The sequence below is a fragment of the Tuber melanosporum genome (assembly GCF_000151645.1).
Source record: "Tuber melanosporum whole genome shotgun sequence assembly, scaffold_88, strain Mel28".
Taxonomy (NCBI): Eukaryota; Fungi; Ascomycota; class Pezizomycetes; order Pezizales; family Tuberaceae; genus Tuber; species Tuber melanosporum.
In genome coordinates, this window is record NW_003299137.1 from 268,645 (window position 1) to 284,979 (window position 16,335).

Genomic DNA, 16,335 nt, shown 5'->3' on the forward strand with positions numbered 1-16,335 from the left:
GCCTGCTGAGATATTATATACTGGAGTAAAAAAAAAAATAGGGCTAAAGATGAAACCCCTTGCATAACAATTCTGATTGGAGTGTTACAGTAATATACAAATCTGTAATATACAGTTTCCTGATAGTAGATAAAATAAGCTTTATCCAATGACCTATTTGTATTGTTAAAACTTTAACTCAATATTTTCCACAAGTAAGAAAAAATAGTCAATTATTGAAATTACCTTCAATATTACTTTTATCTTATATCCTATAACAGGTAATAACCTAATAGTATCATGCTCTATTACCATACTCTATCTTGTAAAGACTTCCAACTTGGATAGTAATCTTCTCCTTAGCTGTCCTGTATTCCATAAGACTAACTCTTTAGTCTTACTATCTCTAATACCAACTATACAGAGTAGTCTTTCCTGACTACTTTTTCATGTAAAAGTACTAAAGGAAACACTGCCTTCTTCGAAGGTCATTTAGTGTCCTTGGAAGTGGTAGGAACCTTGACATAGTTACTAGGAGCAGTAACTCCAACGCCCCATAGAGGCCCTCAATTATTGAAGTTTTCACAGTACTCGTAGGTTACCGGTGAACGCCAGCTCAAACCAGGCCCAAATATCCCGTCAAACAACTCTAAGAATTCGGTATAACAATAATAATGATTCATCACCTGCTTAGTAGAGTCCTTGTATCCCTGATAAATCCCAGGCTCAAGCCTAGTCTACTAGTATCATAATAATATGTGAATAAAATTTTTTTGAAAAAGAAAAAGAAAAAGAAAAAGAAAAACGTCGTCCTTTGCTTCAGGGCTATTATTTGTACTCAGTTTCAAATACAATACTCTCTCTCCACAAGGTAATTCCAATCCTGTTTGCCATGAAATAAACAAGGCCCGAGGGAGGTGAAACCTGAATTTTTGTTTACTCACAACGTATTTGACCAGTTTCAGCAACAATATCCAATGTGTTAATTCTACTAAATCATGCCTCATTTGCTATCCATATCAGGCTCTATTGCTACTCGCTAACCTGCCTCACCCCCCACCCTCTCATCCTCTATCTGTTTTAATCTTAGAAATACCCTATAGAATATCTGCATCCATTTCCTCTGGTTTTGAGTCAACTCCTTTCCGGGGGCACGGAAGGACCGAGTCGTGATCTCCTTAAGCCTACTCCGCAGGATTTTGAATGCAATTAAGCTTTTCCAGTCCTCGAAGGCAAATCTTACCCGGTGTCCATCAAGTGTCATCGAGCCCGCATGCATCTGACGCTAGCGTCAGTCACTCGCCTTTCCATTATTACACACTTGTTACGTACCTTATAGTCAACATCTCCACAGAGTAGTGCAATTGCAGTGCCGTCCACATGACTGGTCTCATGTGCATCGTAGGACCTATGGTATTGTTAAACCCCCATGCGCTTACGAAATTCAAAGGAGCTTCACCTATTGGATTGCATAATGCTATGGAACGCCAGCCACTCGCTCTTTGCATACCGGTTCACCGAGCTTGGATGGATGGCAATACGATGGTTGTTGAGAATATTTCGCCACCCATTACCTCCCTTAGCCAATAGTTTAGGGTAGAAGCTTGCAGCAATAACTGAATTCACTATGGAATCATTTTCGCTACTGTAGTTGACTGATTCTGGGACAATGAAGAAGTTGCGCCGATAGTAAGTTGAAAACCGGCATCTGGACGACAAGTGAGCGTCAATCTCTTACCCCGGATTAACTAGGGGGCCTACCGGTTTAGCTCTGCCTTCTCTTCCTCTTTCAGGGTTAGGAATCTAGCTTCTACCACAGAAACAAGAAGCTGCTGTTTCAATTCCTCAATCCCAAGTAAATTTCGACTACTGAGATAGTTTCTCTGGCAAAATTCACTCTCAGACATCATTGTTTTTCTTTGGCAAACTCGCCTCCACGAAGAGTACGCGTTCCAGCCAGTGAGAAGATCTGAGTCAGCTCTCTTGAAAGACAATCTGCAGGATTCGGCTTCCTTTTTGTGCCCTATTGGGGTAACGAAGGGAGACTTCGAGGATAGGATAGCTGCAATGGTGAGGGCCGCATCCAAGCATCCATAAATAGAGCCCATTAGTACCAATTTCCCGAGGTAAACGTCCAGAGGCAGCTTTGCAAGTTGCCGCCCTAAGGCAGTAAGCTCTTCTGCCACTGTTAACGCTTTCACCTAAAGAATGTCAGATACTTCATACTGCCTGGAATCATAGTACCGACTTCAAGTAGAGAATCTATAGCCCGTCTAATATTTTTGGGTAAAGGAGCATCAAGGGCTTGCGACAAGACCTCTTCGACTTGGCCAAGTCTACAAATTTTAATCCTCAGCACGAGATCCTGAAGAGACAGTCTCATAATTTCAGGAGTTTGCTGCTCAACCATCTGTCGGGAAAAAAGGTCAATAGCGTCACTAGATCCGTATAAGAAGGGAATCAGAAGCGCATACCCAATTGTTGTGTTGGCTTTTGGTAAACAGGTGAAAACATAGCCCTTTTTGAACTCTTCCAGCTCTACCCCTTCTTTGTTTCGCATTAGCCCGGCTTACGAAGGTCTCAACTAGCCTGCTAAGCTGCCTTTTTTCGTCGAATCGCATTTCCTTATGCTTCCCTGTATCAATAACACAAGTGACATCCGGAATTGTTATTCCTGTTTCCGCAATATTAGTTGCAATAACGATCTTCCTCATTCCTGAGGGAGGTATTGAAAAAGCCGCCTCTTGATCCTCGCTTGCAATTGTGGAATGAAGTGGATATATCAGCCACCCTCCATCACCCCGATTGTTACCGAAAGTCGGATGTGCTATTAACATGTCGTTTAGTCTTCGAATTTCGGCAAAACCAGGCATGAATATAAGTATTGCTTTAGAGTAGTCCACATATTCAGGTGAGCTTCCAACAAAGTCAATAAGCCGAACAATCAACTCATAGTTGATGTGATGAAGATTTAGACGACTTAGGGTATCCCTTATTTCAGGTGGGTAATTTTGCAGATCCCCGACAAGCGCAGTAATACCCTTAACCTCAACTTCTTCGTCATTGTCCTCCCACACACCCTGATTACGTGATCCTCGAGCATCATCTTCAACAGTAAACTGGGTAAGTCTGATAGCATCCTCAAGGTAGTAAGTCTCCACGGGGAAAGTCCTGCCCGGAGCCACCATAACTGGCGCATCGCCGAGATACGCTGAGAGCCTATCTGCATCGACAGTGGCAGACATGAGAACAACCCTAAAGCCATTAGAATCATCGAATTATTTTTAATTATTTTTTCCGAAAAGTGAGTAATTACCTCAGGTCCTTTCTTTGAACCAACAGCTTCTTCAGAACAAGTAATAGAAAGTCACTGTCTATACTTCTCTCATGAACCTCGTCCAACACTAAATGAGTCACCTCCTCTAATTCCGGCGACCTTTCAAGCATACGCATAACAATACCCTATCGGGGTCAGCGCCACCCATCCGAAACTTACAGAAGGAATGAGAAAAAACATGCCGTAGTCGCATAGATCAACCTTGTACCAGAATGCATTCTACCCTCAAGCCTAATAGCGTACCCAACGAGCGAACTTTTGCTACCAACTTCGGATTTCCTTTCACCCAGTTCTTCCGATACACGTCTCGCGAGCGATATTGCAGAAATTCTACGTGGCTGCTATTTTTTAGTGCGGTAAATACAGCGGGGTGGAAGTGCCATTACCTCTGTACAGTATATGCGGCAGGATTTTCCCTGGGAGAGTTCATGCTCTAAAATGAAAGCAGGAGTTTGGGTACTCTTTCCACTATGATTGATAGTTAGAATACTTTGCGCTCCAAGAGGCATGAACCTTCTAAATACCATCCAGTTTCACCACATATGATAATTACCTGATTTTTTTCCATAGCAGCCAAAACATCTTCTTTGAATGCCCACATTGGCAGCTTCCTTCTATGTTCCAACATATGTTGATATCCAGAACGACTTGTTCTATAGAACCAATCTTCTTTTATTGCATCCGAAGTCGTATTTCCGGACTCCACTCTTCCGCCCGTGACTCCTTGCTCCTTAGGGCCAACAGCTTTAATAGCCCGAGGCTTCTTCTCTGCAAGATAATCAGGGCCGGAAAGGCCGAAATTTCCTATCTTTAAAGCCCCCTCCAGATTCCTGAGAACCTCCCGCTCCTGCCTCTCGGATTCTAGTTGACCCTCATTTAGTAGTTCAAACCACAGCTCACGCCAAATGCTTGGGAGCCGAAGATACATCTTTTCATCCTTTTTACCACATAACTTGAAAAGCGCATAAGTAGCAATGAAGCCGTCCGCTTGGTCCTTACTCATCGCGGCAATTGATGCCATGGAAAACGTAGTACAAAGCAAGCCCAGGGTTGATATAATAACAGGTGGGCGAGCGCCGGGGCCAAGGGTTGGAGTTATAGGGGAAACATCGACAGATGATGATTCGGCAATGGAAGACCAAGTAATGATTAGTTTGCTCCGGGCCGAAATCGATGTTCCCGGAATCATTTCGAAGCGAATTTTGGAATTCACATCCCTGGAAATATCAGCAAACCCGGATCCACAATTGCCAGAACCATGCTTACCGGCTCCGGCAAAGCTCCTCCAAAACCTTCTTGACCGCAGGCGTACCAACCCCTGCTTTTCCTCTTGGTTTCCCTTTTCCAAAATTTCCCCCAGAAGCGTTGACCAGCTCGAAATCTCTGATATCCACATTTTCATTCTCACCCTCTTGTATAGCGGTTAATTCTTCTGTCGGTGTTGGTTTGAAAAGGCCATCTACAAAGTACTGATCTATATTTGAATCCTCTTCTGTATGTGGCAAATCGATAGGGGAAGTAGACTCTGTCTCTTCCTTAACCCCGTTGCCTTCGGAGTTGACCGTATAGCCAGCCGATGCTTTAGTCCCTTGCTTAAAGGTCGAACCCCCTCTACTCTGTTTCCTGGCCCATTCCTCCTTTTCTAGCCTCAGCCTCTCTACACGCCAAACATCCTCCGCTTCCCGGAGGTCAAAGAGCGGGTCGCGGGTAAGTTCATCAAGCTTATTCTGAATTTTCCCGAGTTGCTCCGCTTTGGCGGGAGAAACACCAGCTATCGAGGAAGCTTTTATCTCATTTTTCCCCTTAACTTTCTTGCCTGTTATAATTGTAGAAGCAGGGTGGAGGTGATATTTTTGTGTCTGCAGCTTGATGTATTGTGGAACCAATTCCTCCGGCGCAACCTCGACATCTTCATCCTCGCTGTCACCACTTTCATTATTCCCAACCTTCTTATCCTCACCTGAAACATCTCTGCTCTCAAGACTCCGATCGGCAACTCGAAGCAATTTTCCAGTCAAATGGCGTTTGTCGGCCCCGAAGGGCTGTCGGGGAGTAGGTGTTCCAGAATCGGGTTTTATTTCACTGGGTGTCACATCTGATCACCCCATTAGTGTTTGAGATATAGTCTTGCTGAGGTGTGAATGAGCACCTGATGAGCCCGAGGCCACGTCTTTCTTCCCTCTACTAAACTCATCATAAAACCCCGGAAGCTCTTCTTCCTCGCAATTGAGCGCTAGCCAATCAAACATTTCCTCCAATGCTCCATCTAAGCCTTTTTCTTTATCGAGAGCAGTGGAACCATGATCAGCCAGCGCCTGCAACCCCTCCTCGACCCTTCCCTTTGGAAAGCCCATGGAGATAAAAGCCCTTTGCAGAATCCAAGCATTCAGGAGTAAAGCTTCTCCTCGTTTGCATTCGGTCTCATTCGTCCGGCCCATTTGAATGAACTCTTCCTTAGCAAGCGCCAGAATCTGGTCCCCTACCCCAAGTTCTTTCACTCCACCAGTAGTCCTTGGCTGACTATTATAACGCACGAAGTCAAACTCTAGAAGTTTGTTCACCTTCAAAGGGTAGCAGATACTTCTAATTGTGCGTTTCTCGACTTCCACCCGGGCCACAATTCTCTGTGTTTCCTTCCTGGCCCTTTGACCTAGCTTGTCCACAAGTGCCTTCAATCGGTGCTCCTCCACCTCTTCTTCGTTCGGGATACCTAGAATCTCACCGGCCTTTCCCGAGTCCTTCTCTGAAGGCCCCGATGCCACAACAGTGTCGGTCTCTTTTTCACTTGGACCTTCGGGGACTGGGGCAGGTGTTTTCGTTTTGGATGGCACTGATGTAGTAACAAACCCGCGTGCAGGAATAGATGCAACTTTATTTTTCTTTTTTCCACCCATTTCGAAATTCGAACTCTTTTTCTCGAATATCGTATGATAGAAGTGAAAATATCAGTATGATGGATGGGTGTTGGTGGACAATTATCGATGGCAGGCCTTACACAATTAAAAACAGCGGATTGGAGGGTTGAATTGAGGCTGAAGATAAGATGCTGCTCCTGCACTGGGTTTAGGTAAGTGAGGCGAAACCTTTTCTTATTGGCTTCTATCATACTTGTAAGTGCACCAGTCAATCAGAGAATCTAATCGAGTAATATTATCGCGAAGCTGATGTGGCCGGGGCATAGTAGTACCGAGTACTACTGTATCATACTTGAGCAGTGGAGGGTTCGCCTCACTTTTTTCCGCTCCCGAGAGTAGCGCCAAGATGGCCCTTCTGACCATCATACAAGGTACGGATACTCGGAACTTTGGCTATCATATTAAAATTGGGAATTTTCCTCACCTACCTTGTGCTCACCTAAGCACTGTAGAAATGATATTGTAGCCTAGGAGATTTCGTAAGAACACCGTGCGAAACCGATCACACATTTTTCTTCCCTTTTCCTTTGTCCACCTCAAACCGATTTGCAAACCCCAGTGTTGACCGAGTGGAAGATCTCAAGAGTTGATCGGCCTCCTCCCGTCCCCCTACCCCCCATCAACCAAATACGACAACCCAACCCCCGATTCAACACCGATGTTCCAGCTCCTGAAGTTCTCACGGGTAAAACACCCTATGAATTCCAGTCACTCAACAGAACACATTGAAAGTTCACCGAGTACCTGATCCAGGCCCACCTGGAACATATTGCCCTGTCTTACGGCATCCCACGAAAGTTTATATCATACATAGTTTCAAGCGAACCGGATCTTCTTGGTCACTTCTAGCGTGCCAGCTCGGATAGTGGTGGACAGCGGTAGACAGCGTGAGATGATAAGACCATGTCTCACTACTGTTTTGGCAAGCCCGAATAACTTTCTTGAATAGAATTTCCCTTTATACCTACCTCGTTTCAGAGGAGAGGGTGGGCTATAGGATCATGCAAGAATATTCAAACTTCATCCCAACTACGGGTGAGATTCTTTACCCACCAGACGCCAGATTTCATACGACCTATGCGAGCAATGGTTTATATTGCTTTCCCTATCATCCTCATCCTCCTGACAACTGACAATCCTCGACAAGCTAAAAACTAGACAGTCTACATCAAACACGAGATAATGCAGCCACAAAATCCCCAAACCCCTATCAAAACACCGATTCCTATAAACCCCTCGGCACCAAGACGCATGCGGATACGCAACTCCGAGTTCCCCGAGTCTCCCACCCCAGATACTTCTCATCCCGGTATCCCTCCCAGGCAAAGAAGCAATGGAACCGGTACCCAGAGTCTTCGCTCCCCCTCTCCTTTGGTCTGGGATCAGTCAACCTGCAAGACAACCCTCACCCCACCATCGACTTCTAACTCTACTTCGATGCCGATCACTCCCAAGTACTACCCTGGCTCCCCCCCCCAACTTCTTCCCCCTAGCGGTATACCTACGATTTCCGAGGTTAGGCATCCACCTCAGTGCACTCCTAACTTCGAAGAGGCATGCAAAACTATCCAAGCTCTCGATCGCTTGCTTGAGGAGGTGCGCCTTTTGAAGGCAGATACCTTTTTCGGCAACCTCTATTGGAGTGAATTGAATATCTTTTATAGGGATTTCAAGAGATTTTTGAACCGCGAAAGTGATCGCTTCTTCACCTTCGTGGGCGGAGCTTCAGTGGCTACTGATGCAGATTATGAGGGGCTCGATACTGTTGCTCAAAGTATCTTTGATGAATGGAATGTTATGAAGGAAGCTATTCTGAGAAATGACCCAGGAGAGGGCCTCGATGACGCAATAGTTATTGACTAGGGGCTGTTGTATCCAAGGTATCATATCCCGGGTCTTCTGGGTTCTCTTTTTCCTAGTCATCTCTCATCGCCCATCTATGTCCCTCCAAACTATACTACAGCTATCTCAGGCATAGCAATGAGTATGCTTGCCAGGTGCATAAATTACACCAAGCCTTAGCCCTCAGATCCATTTCGTATTTCACTTTAATAGCTCCATACTTCAAAATATCTTAAGTACCTTATAACATAAGACATTATAAAAATAGGACTAATCACATATTCTTCACCACCAACTAATAACCATTGAATGCATCACAATGCTGTGCTCACACATTCCCCCCCCCTGTTCTGCCTGTCCAACAAACCCGTAATGCCCACTTCAGCCTCCTCTCTGCGCCATCAATATAGCCCTCCACTCAGCCTTTGCAATCCCGGTCCACTTGACTTCTCTTTCTCTCCTCCACTCCTCTGCTTCACACAATGCTCCGTAATCGCCATTCCCAAGATCTTCTTCCCCGAGCCTCTTAGCCAAAGTTCTCACCACAAAATTACCCCTCTTAGTACCAAGTGGCAAAAGAGCCCGAATCCTGCGCCACATCTCCTCATCAAACAAATCCTTCCCCCAGATACCCACCAGCATGTCGTGTTCCAGCCTCTTATCAAATTTCTCCAATGCTTCCTCAAGTACACTTTCCCGTGAGTGAACATTCAACTCAATATCCTGCCCCTCCTCCCCCGTCAACTTTGGCAAATATTCATCGAACCAGCGTCGGCAGAGAGGCCGAAGATCTCTGAGCTTCCTACCCTCAACGGTGATTTCCTCCCTCCTCTGAGAAATCCCAAGGTCCAAAAACCGACATCGAGCGCAGAAATCGAACATCTCCTGGACAGTGCTAAACCCCCTCTCGTACCACCCCCAATCACACCCAAAAAATTCGATAGCAGCCCGGGGATCATCCGTCAAGTGCACCATGGCCGCTTTCTTGTTCTTCTTCTCAATGTGCTTGACGGAAACGCGGACGCCGGAGTGATTGACGCTAATCCCCACACGCTTCCCCATGGCCCCTAGTATGCTCCAGAGATCACCGTAGGCGCGATGGAAAGTCTCCCATTCAATCTTTTCGGGAGGGCACATGCGTATGTCTAGCTGCACGTACGCCTCCATCTCGGGCTCGTAGATGGCAAAATTCGCCGTTGGGAAGCCAGGAATGGATTGTTCTGCGCCGAGGAGTGCGAGGAGTTCCTCGCTGGTGTAAGGACGAACAGGAGACGCGACTAGAATGTCTATGTCCCCGTGGATAATCTTTTCAGGCGCATGGGGGGACACTCTGACGATTTCGTGGAGTGATTGCAAAAGAGTGGTGAATTTGGACACCAGGCGGAGGTAAACGTCGTGCGGGATAGGCGGGGTGTCAAGGTTGAATGCGCGGCCGCCCATTTTGACAATATGTTTTTCCCCTCGTCTCTTTCACAAAGTAATGGAATATTTGGTCACGTTAAGGGAACTTATTTTTTTTTTCACTCACTCACTAAAATTCAGCAGCACTTATATAAGGGCTGTGAGTCAGGCCTACCTTCAGGCGTGCAGATTAGCTCAGCCACCACGGGGGTATGTCTATGACAAATCCTCACGGCGGCATACATATGTGCTTGCCTGTAATTAATTGTCTCAACCGACATATATACACTTGCTTACGGCGAATAGAATGGGGGAGTAAATACACTTGCTCGCAATCATAGCTTGAGCTAACGTGGGCATATTCACCATATATCACTCGGGACATGAAGAGAATTTGATCTTTCGTCAAGTTCAAGTTATGCAGCTGCCAACACCCAAATTAGGCCACCCTTGAAAAGCAGAGAACGAAAGTGCAGCGATCTAAGTGATAGCGCGTGGCCCCCTCGCATCTTGTATGATATACTACGGTACCTATCGTAATAGTGTGCTTGCCACAACACTATATAATAATTATTCTTGTTAAACAAATGGCTACATACTTGGAATCAATATTCTCCCCTCTACCCCTGTTTTCAAGAACGTAATACTATCGAGTTCCCTTATCCTACAATACAGGTGATGAGCTCAAAACGACACAGTCCTCGACTATTATGATACTACCACCACACTCTCTTCCTAGATATGAGGCGATACGCCTCACCGCCAATAATCCCTCGCGAGAAATATATCAGGCCAAACTGCTCCCTCCCGATAAAATCCAAATAGTCCTCTCTGGAATTTGGAACCATCTTCCAGCATCCATGTAGAGGCCCGTAGGCTTCGGCTCCAGAAAAATCTAACGAATACCACGCTTTGTGCTCAACGTCCTCCCACTTCCAGGGACTTGCCAGCCAACCGATTCCCTTCTCAGCCCTTCTCAAAACAACACTTTAAAAGTCAGCAAACAACTTTCCCCTCACATCAAAACAATTTAAGGCCTCCCCTCCCACACATGCCATTCCCGTCCTCCTGCCATTTTCATAATCCCCCAACCAAGCACCATGACCCCACCTCGCGAACCCACGGATTCCCCAGGCTTCCTATTATACACATCTTACGTCTCCACCATCGAACCAACCCCCGTGCCCGACACACCTCCAACAAAAGACGACCTGTTGCTGGTAGCACTAACATGGCCCGACGGCGTGCGCAAGTTCGATCCTCCAACTGTGGGTTGCGATCGAGTGATAGACCCCAATATCGATGTAGACTACTACAGACCTATCAGCCATAGCGATAAGAGGGCCTTGGATTGGCTAGGAAAGACAGGAGAATGGCCAGGTGGTTTTAAGGATCCACTATTCAGGGGAAAGGTCGGTAAGGGGAGATGTGCAATTTTTGAGCTCCCGGATGGGTACACTCTTTATGAAAGAGTGCGTATTCCAGCTAAGGTACCCCCCTCCCCTCTCTCCTCACACCCTTTGCGTTTAGGCGAGGTGAGTGCCTGGGTGTTTAAAAAATTTCTGAGGGAGGATGGGGGGGAGGTCACCCTTAGACGTATCTATTCGGACACTCGTTCGGAGGAACGTTTCGGAATCCTAAAGAGTTTCAACTGCACTACCTCTGGATGGCGTGCGACCCCACGAAGGATCGGAGGAATTGCAAATGCAAGCTTTGCAGAAATGCTACGGCGGAGGAGAAGCATGTTGACCCGAGCCATGGGCCCACCGCTCCTGGTCATTCTGAGAATACCATGGGTCCCACACGTCCTGAACGGGAGAAGGGCCAGGAGGTGACTATAGTTATCCAGTAGAAGGGGGATTGCCAGTGCGAAAAAGTAAGCGATACTCGGCACCGTGAATAGAAATATACTTATCACCTGAGTAGTGTACAGTACAGTACAGTACTAGAATTATACAGGAGATGTTCCTATTCAGAGTGATTCTCTGTGATGCCGGTATGCAGTTGTGGCGGTCAGGTTTTAGTAATGGATATATGTATATGTCATCCCGTAGTTATATGACAGCTCTCCACAGATGGAGCCCTACCCAGCAGATAGCTTACCGGCATTAGAAATCATCCCGCCATCAGGAATTCGATTACAAATCCAACTGTCGAACCCACCAAGACTTTACTCCCGCACCGGGAGAGCCTCCCACACGGGCTGATGTCAGGATCAACCAAGCACAGCGAACCCCCCCCCCCCCATCCACCCCGGCCCAAGAATCTCAACCCACAGTTACAGTATACAGTACATACCAGCATGTCTACACATCCTCCCCGAAACTTTCCCCTCTTCCGAAGATCAAGCCCACACGTACGGTAGCCGTTCCCACCGCTATCCTAACATTTCAAACCATGTCCCCCGAGAATATATATATGGTGGTGTGTATTTCGAACACATATGATTGCCAACATACTAGTTACTGTTAGTTCTGCAGGCATGGGCCTTCTGTCACAATGCTATTAACTTCCGTGGATTATTCCATAATAAAGTCTGATGGAGATACCGGTGTGGAGCGGAGACTAAGTTGGTAGGGTATTGTCTGAGAGCTATGAGGTTTTTACCCCATGGAATTTCCAGTATTTAAGTTGGGAGCCTTCCTTCTATCATAGTTAGACAAGCTCAACCACCCCTCAACAACAACCATTTAGATAGCAGTGTGTGTGCCTATCTAGATTGGGTTTAGCTTCAACCTCTTTGCTTCATCTGTGTTTGTCTATTTTCTACAATTGGATCCAAGTCAATTTCCCTTCCTCCATCCATCAGTTTATCAGTCAGGCTACAGAGCAATTATCACCACAAGGTACTGTACTCGAGCACAGTTCGGTCAAAACACCATCCAACTAAGGGAAGGCGCATCAAAATTCCCACACAGGTACTATGACACTACAAGTACCATGTACCAACCAATTGAAATATCCGCTATCTTGCATTAAAAAAAAAAAATCCCCAGTTTTTAAGCTTCCCATCAGTGAGAGTGTCTCCGAGTGTAGCTAGTCCCGGTGGCCGCCCCTCCTCTACCGGGATCATTGTACAGTACTGTACTGTACTGTATCATGCTGCACACCGAACGCGAGTACCCGCCGCCTTGCGAGTAAAACAGACAGACGGCGATCTCCCAGAGGGATAATATGTATGCTCCCTCCCTTTCGCCATGGGTTATACGGCATTCATGAGTTAGAGCCTCCTCTCCATAGTCTACAATATAATAAGAACGATTCTGATGAAATAATATGCATCTATGCATACCCGCGCTGGATACTGTACATGTGTACAGTACATGTGAGAATCCGAAATGTTTGGTTTGACAAGTTTTAAATTAACTGTAGTGGGGTGATTACCCCCCCCCCCCTCAAATCATATATAATACAAAACAAACAATTACTAGAGGAAATCCTCTTTTCTCAATAGTGTGCGCTGTTGGTGCTGCTTCGAAGGAAGGATCACTTCTTTCTTTCTTTCTTTCTTCCTTTTCTACGGAACCGTCGGAAGTCGGAATACTTTGTGTTCCGAGAAATTTTTTTTTTTTTTTTTTTTGCGAGTGGTGGTAATTGACTACTTACTCTATGATACCTTCGCATCCATATACACATACAGTACATAACGCTTTGAAGTGCGGTCAGGTGGGGGGGGGGGAATGATAAATTACCGTGACGTAGGGTATTCAACCGAATTAGAGCTCATCCCTGCCATGATATATGATACCAACATCCCCAATCCTTAATAAACTTTTATCACTTTTCTACTATGACAGGACAAGTCAGACCACAATCCCTCCCGCAAATATTAACTCGCACGCCCAACCAACTATGATAATTGATTCCTCGAGCTCACAGGAGGAGCCCCCCAAACCCATACAAACTCTACCCTACCCTACCCTACCCTACCAATAACACCTCATAACGCACCGGTATATCATACTTGCACCAGTACGAGTATAGTATGATATAGTATCATACCATGCGATATCATACCGGCATTCCTTCCCCCACCAAAACGAGAATGGCGCCATCCGCCTCCCGCCTGCCAAGAGATCCGATTTAGTCTCAATGCAGGGTACCAAATTGCCCGCTCGCTCGCCGCATGGGCAACCCGAGCAACTAAAGTCCGACAACGGCGATCAAAATAAAACGGCACGGGTTGGGGAGGTTCGGGATACCGGCGGGTTTACATGAAACAATAAATCATACTCGAGTATACGTTGTAGCTCACCGAAGGAGCCGTCTCTCTCTCTCTCTTTTTTTTTCTTGTTCCCGCTCCCCCCCCCCCAAAGTGAGCTTTTCGAATATTGTACTGGAAAACTGGGAATAGGCTTGATGCCAAGGCGATTGGCTAATATATAGGGAATGACACTTGTAGAAAAGGGGCTCGAGAACGGGGAAAGATTAGTTGCCAATTGGGTACACGGTTCATTAATAATAGTGAAGTAAAATAAAGCGATCGGTAAGGTGAAGAGGCAGAAGTATAGGTAGGAATGATAGATAAAATCCAGCAAGAGTTTTCTTAGGCACACAATTGAAAGGTCTGAATTCGCATATCATTTCTAAGTAGATAATAAGGCCCTTTTAACACAAGATGATCCACATCCAATTCGGTACCTGTGTGGATGAAAATTTTCATCTCCGGTAAGGGGGACAAAAGTCTCGTCCCACTGAAGTAAGGTATAAAGGTATAAAGGAAAGTTCATGAAGATCTTATAGGAAACCAGTAAAACATGTGAGGTCGAAACTCAGGGACAATATTCCAACAGATAGCTCCTGCCGAGTTCAAGGCTTTCGCGCAATCGAATGAGTGGATGGCACGGCATCGCACAGGCACAGGAAAGAGGGAGAAGGAAATGAAAAAAGATGAAAAAAAGAGAATAAGGTAGGCAGGGCAGGTAGGTAGGTCATGTCCCCCCCCCACCTTCCCCTCAGGCACGGTAGATCATCCTTTCACCTCTTGATCATACTCGTGATCCCCCCAGAAAGGAATTCTGACCGTGCGAGCATAATATGCACGAATGTTGTACGGTACGAGTAACCTAGATGGAGAGATGGAGGGAGGAGGAGGTTCATCCACTCCTGTCTCTGTTGCCATTGCGATTCCTGATTCCTTGGGGCTCATTTTATCCCCTCCACGTGAAGATGCTTGTGCCGCGGTGACGCGATGTGACCTCTGTGGATCGCGGGCTGAGTTGGGTTTGTGTTGTATCGTGTTAGGCAAATAGGCAAAAGAGGAGTGTCCTTCCTTTTTTTTTTCCCGAAAACGTTAGTGTGGTATCACGATCATGAGGGGATGGGTGGGGTTGGACTATCATACCGGTGTGGAGGGGAGATTGAGTTAATAGGGTATTGTCTGTGAGCCATGAGGTTTTTACCCCATGGAATTTCCTGTCTTTGTGCATGCCTTAGCATGAACACATTCCTGTATTTAAACTGGGAGCTGGTCTTCTTAGTTAGACAAGCTCAACCACCACTCAACAACAACCATTTAATTAATTAGATAGCGGTGCGTGCCTATCTAAATCAGGTTCAGCTTCAACCCCCTTTACTTCATCTGTGTTGGTCTATTTACTGCGATTGGATTCCAAGTCAACTTCCCTTCCTCTATCCATCGGTTTATCGGTCAGGTCACAGAGAAATACAAGTAGTAGCCACAAGGTGCATGCTTGGTCGACACACCATCCAATTAAGGGAAGAAATATAAAACCTCCCACACCGGTACTTATGATACGTAGATAAAGAAGCTTGTCTGTCCGGTTGTCCATGAAGGCGACAGACAGGACAACGAAACACCGAAACCAACGAAACGGAAGGACAAACATGTGTGCTCGCACTCATAAACAGATGCGGTACAAAGTGGGAGAGGTGCTAGAAGATAGGATCAGGAGACGGGGTGAGCTTATTCCGACAAAACACCAACCTCATACATATTCGTACTCATTATACACGTGAAATCAATGAATCAACGAAAAGAAATGGACAAATCATATAGACGCAAGTACACCCCTTTTTAAACAATAAATAAAAAAATAAAAAAGGCAAAAAAGGCGAGCCGCGAAATAAAGATAGAATAAGAAGAGGGTAGCCCATTCACATAGCCACATAAGTAGAAGCATGTGTTTTTCCGTTTCGCAAGAAAGAAAATAGACAGAAGTAAGAGAAGAAAAAAGAACAGAGAATTTAGATTTTATATAACCCCACTCCCTCGCCGCCCAACAGAAAACACAGAAAGCAAAACAAGACAACTCTTAACACTCAAACAAGTTAAGGGTTGTCCCTATACCGCCCACCCCTCAGAGACATCGGAGTATGTAATTGATCCTCCTCCAGGAGTCTTGCGAGGACCGAGTGACCGCCTTCTTCCCTTGTGGGTGAGGGATCTCTGTTTATGTTGGTGGACGAAAGCTGATCTGTACTAGTGGCGGGGTTGGTCCTGATGATGGTGGTGGAAGTGCCGGAAGTGCTAGGTGCGCTATCTGACCTGAGGACTCTTAGGGGGGGGGAGAAATGAGCGGATTCTGAAAATGTAATTAATGGAAAGGTGTCGGGAGGGTAATGGTTGGGTAGGTTGAAACAACAAGCAAAAACAAAAAAATCAATGGCTCTCCAACGACAACGAATGAACCGTACCCAGAGATTGAGCAAAGACAACTGAACATAACCGATGGGGTATAATGGTCACGGGAGGAGGCATGACAACCTGGCATTGCATGAAATAATTATTAAGAAAATAATGAATAAAAAATAAACTTCATAACTTATGTATTTTATTTCACTCTTCCCACACCTTCGTTTTCTACAACGGGGCAAGGGGAGGGCGCAGACGGACGGTGG

At 45.9% G+C, this 16,335-nt stretch overlaps 3 protein-coding genes; 1 reads left to right on the forward strand and 2 right to left on the reverse strand.

The window, feature by feature from the left end:
- Window positions 1-1,018: 1,018 nt before the first annotated feature.
- Window positions 1,019-6,269, reverse strand: GSTUM_00011594001 (uncharacterized protein; the record flags this gene model as incomplete). XM_002841999.2 has 13 exons in its annotated part: window positions 5,466-6,269; window positions 4,583-5,411; window positions 3,841-4,533; window positions 3,703-3,784; window positions 3,476-3,654; window positions 3,296-3,415; window positions 3,100-3,234; window positions 2,454-2,970; window positions 2,228-2,389; window positions 1,741-2,180; window positions 1,439-1,687; window positions 1,312-1,387; window positions 1,019-1,258 (listed from the first exon to the last, which is right to left on the reverse strand). The coding sequence occupies exons 1-13, from the start codon at window positions 6,208-6,210 to the stop codon at window positions 1,019-1,021; spliced, it is 4,467 nt and encodes a 1,488-aa protein (XP_002842045.1). The 5' UTR covers window positions 6,211-6,269.
- Window positions 6,270-6,757: 488 nt separating this feature from the next.
- Window positions 6,758-8,094, forward strand: GSTUM_00011595001 (uncharacterized protein; the record flags this gene model as incomplete). XM_002842000.2 has 3 exons in its annotated part: window positions 6,758-7,118; window positions 7,181-7,266; window positions 7,394-8,094. Exons 2-3 carry the CDS (start codon window positions 7,233-7,235, stop codon window positions 8,092-8,094), a joined length of 735 nt encoding a protein of 244 aa, XP_002842046.1. The 5' UTR covers window positions 6,758-7,118; window positions 7,181-7,232.
- Window positions 8,095-8,105: 11 nt separating this feature from the next.
- On the reverse strand, window positions 8,106-9,565 carry GSTUM_00011596001 (uncharacterized protein). XM_002842001.2 has 1 exon: window positions 8,106-9,565. Exon 1 carries the CDS (start codon window positions 9,511-9,513, stop codon window positions 8,455-8,457), a length of 1,059 nt encoding a protein of 352 aa, XP_002842047.1. The 5' UTR covers window positions 9,514-9,565; the 3' UTR covers window positions 8,106-8,454.
- Between the last annotated feature and the right edge of the window lie 6,770 nt (window positions 9,566-16,335).

Bases quoted from the DNA above. Each gene is read 5' to 3' on its own strand.
- GSTUM_00011596001 (XM_002842001.2), bottom strand. From the start codon at position 9,513: ATGGGCGGCCGCGCATTCAACCTTGACACCCCGCCTATCCCGCACGAC.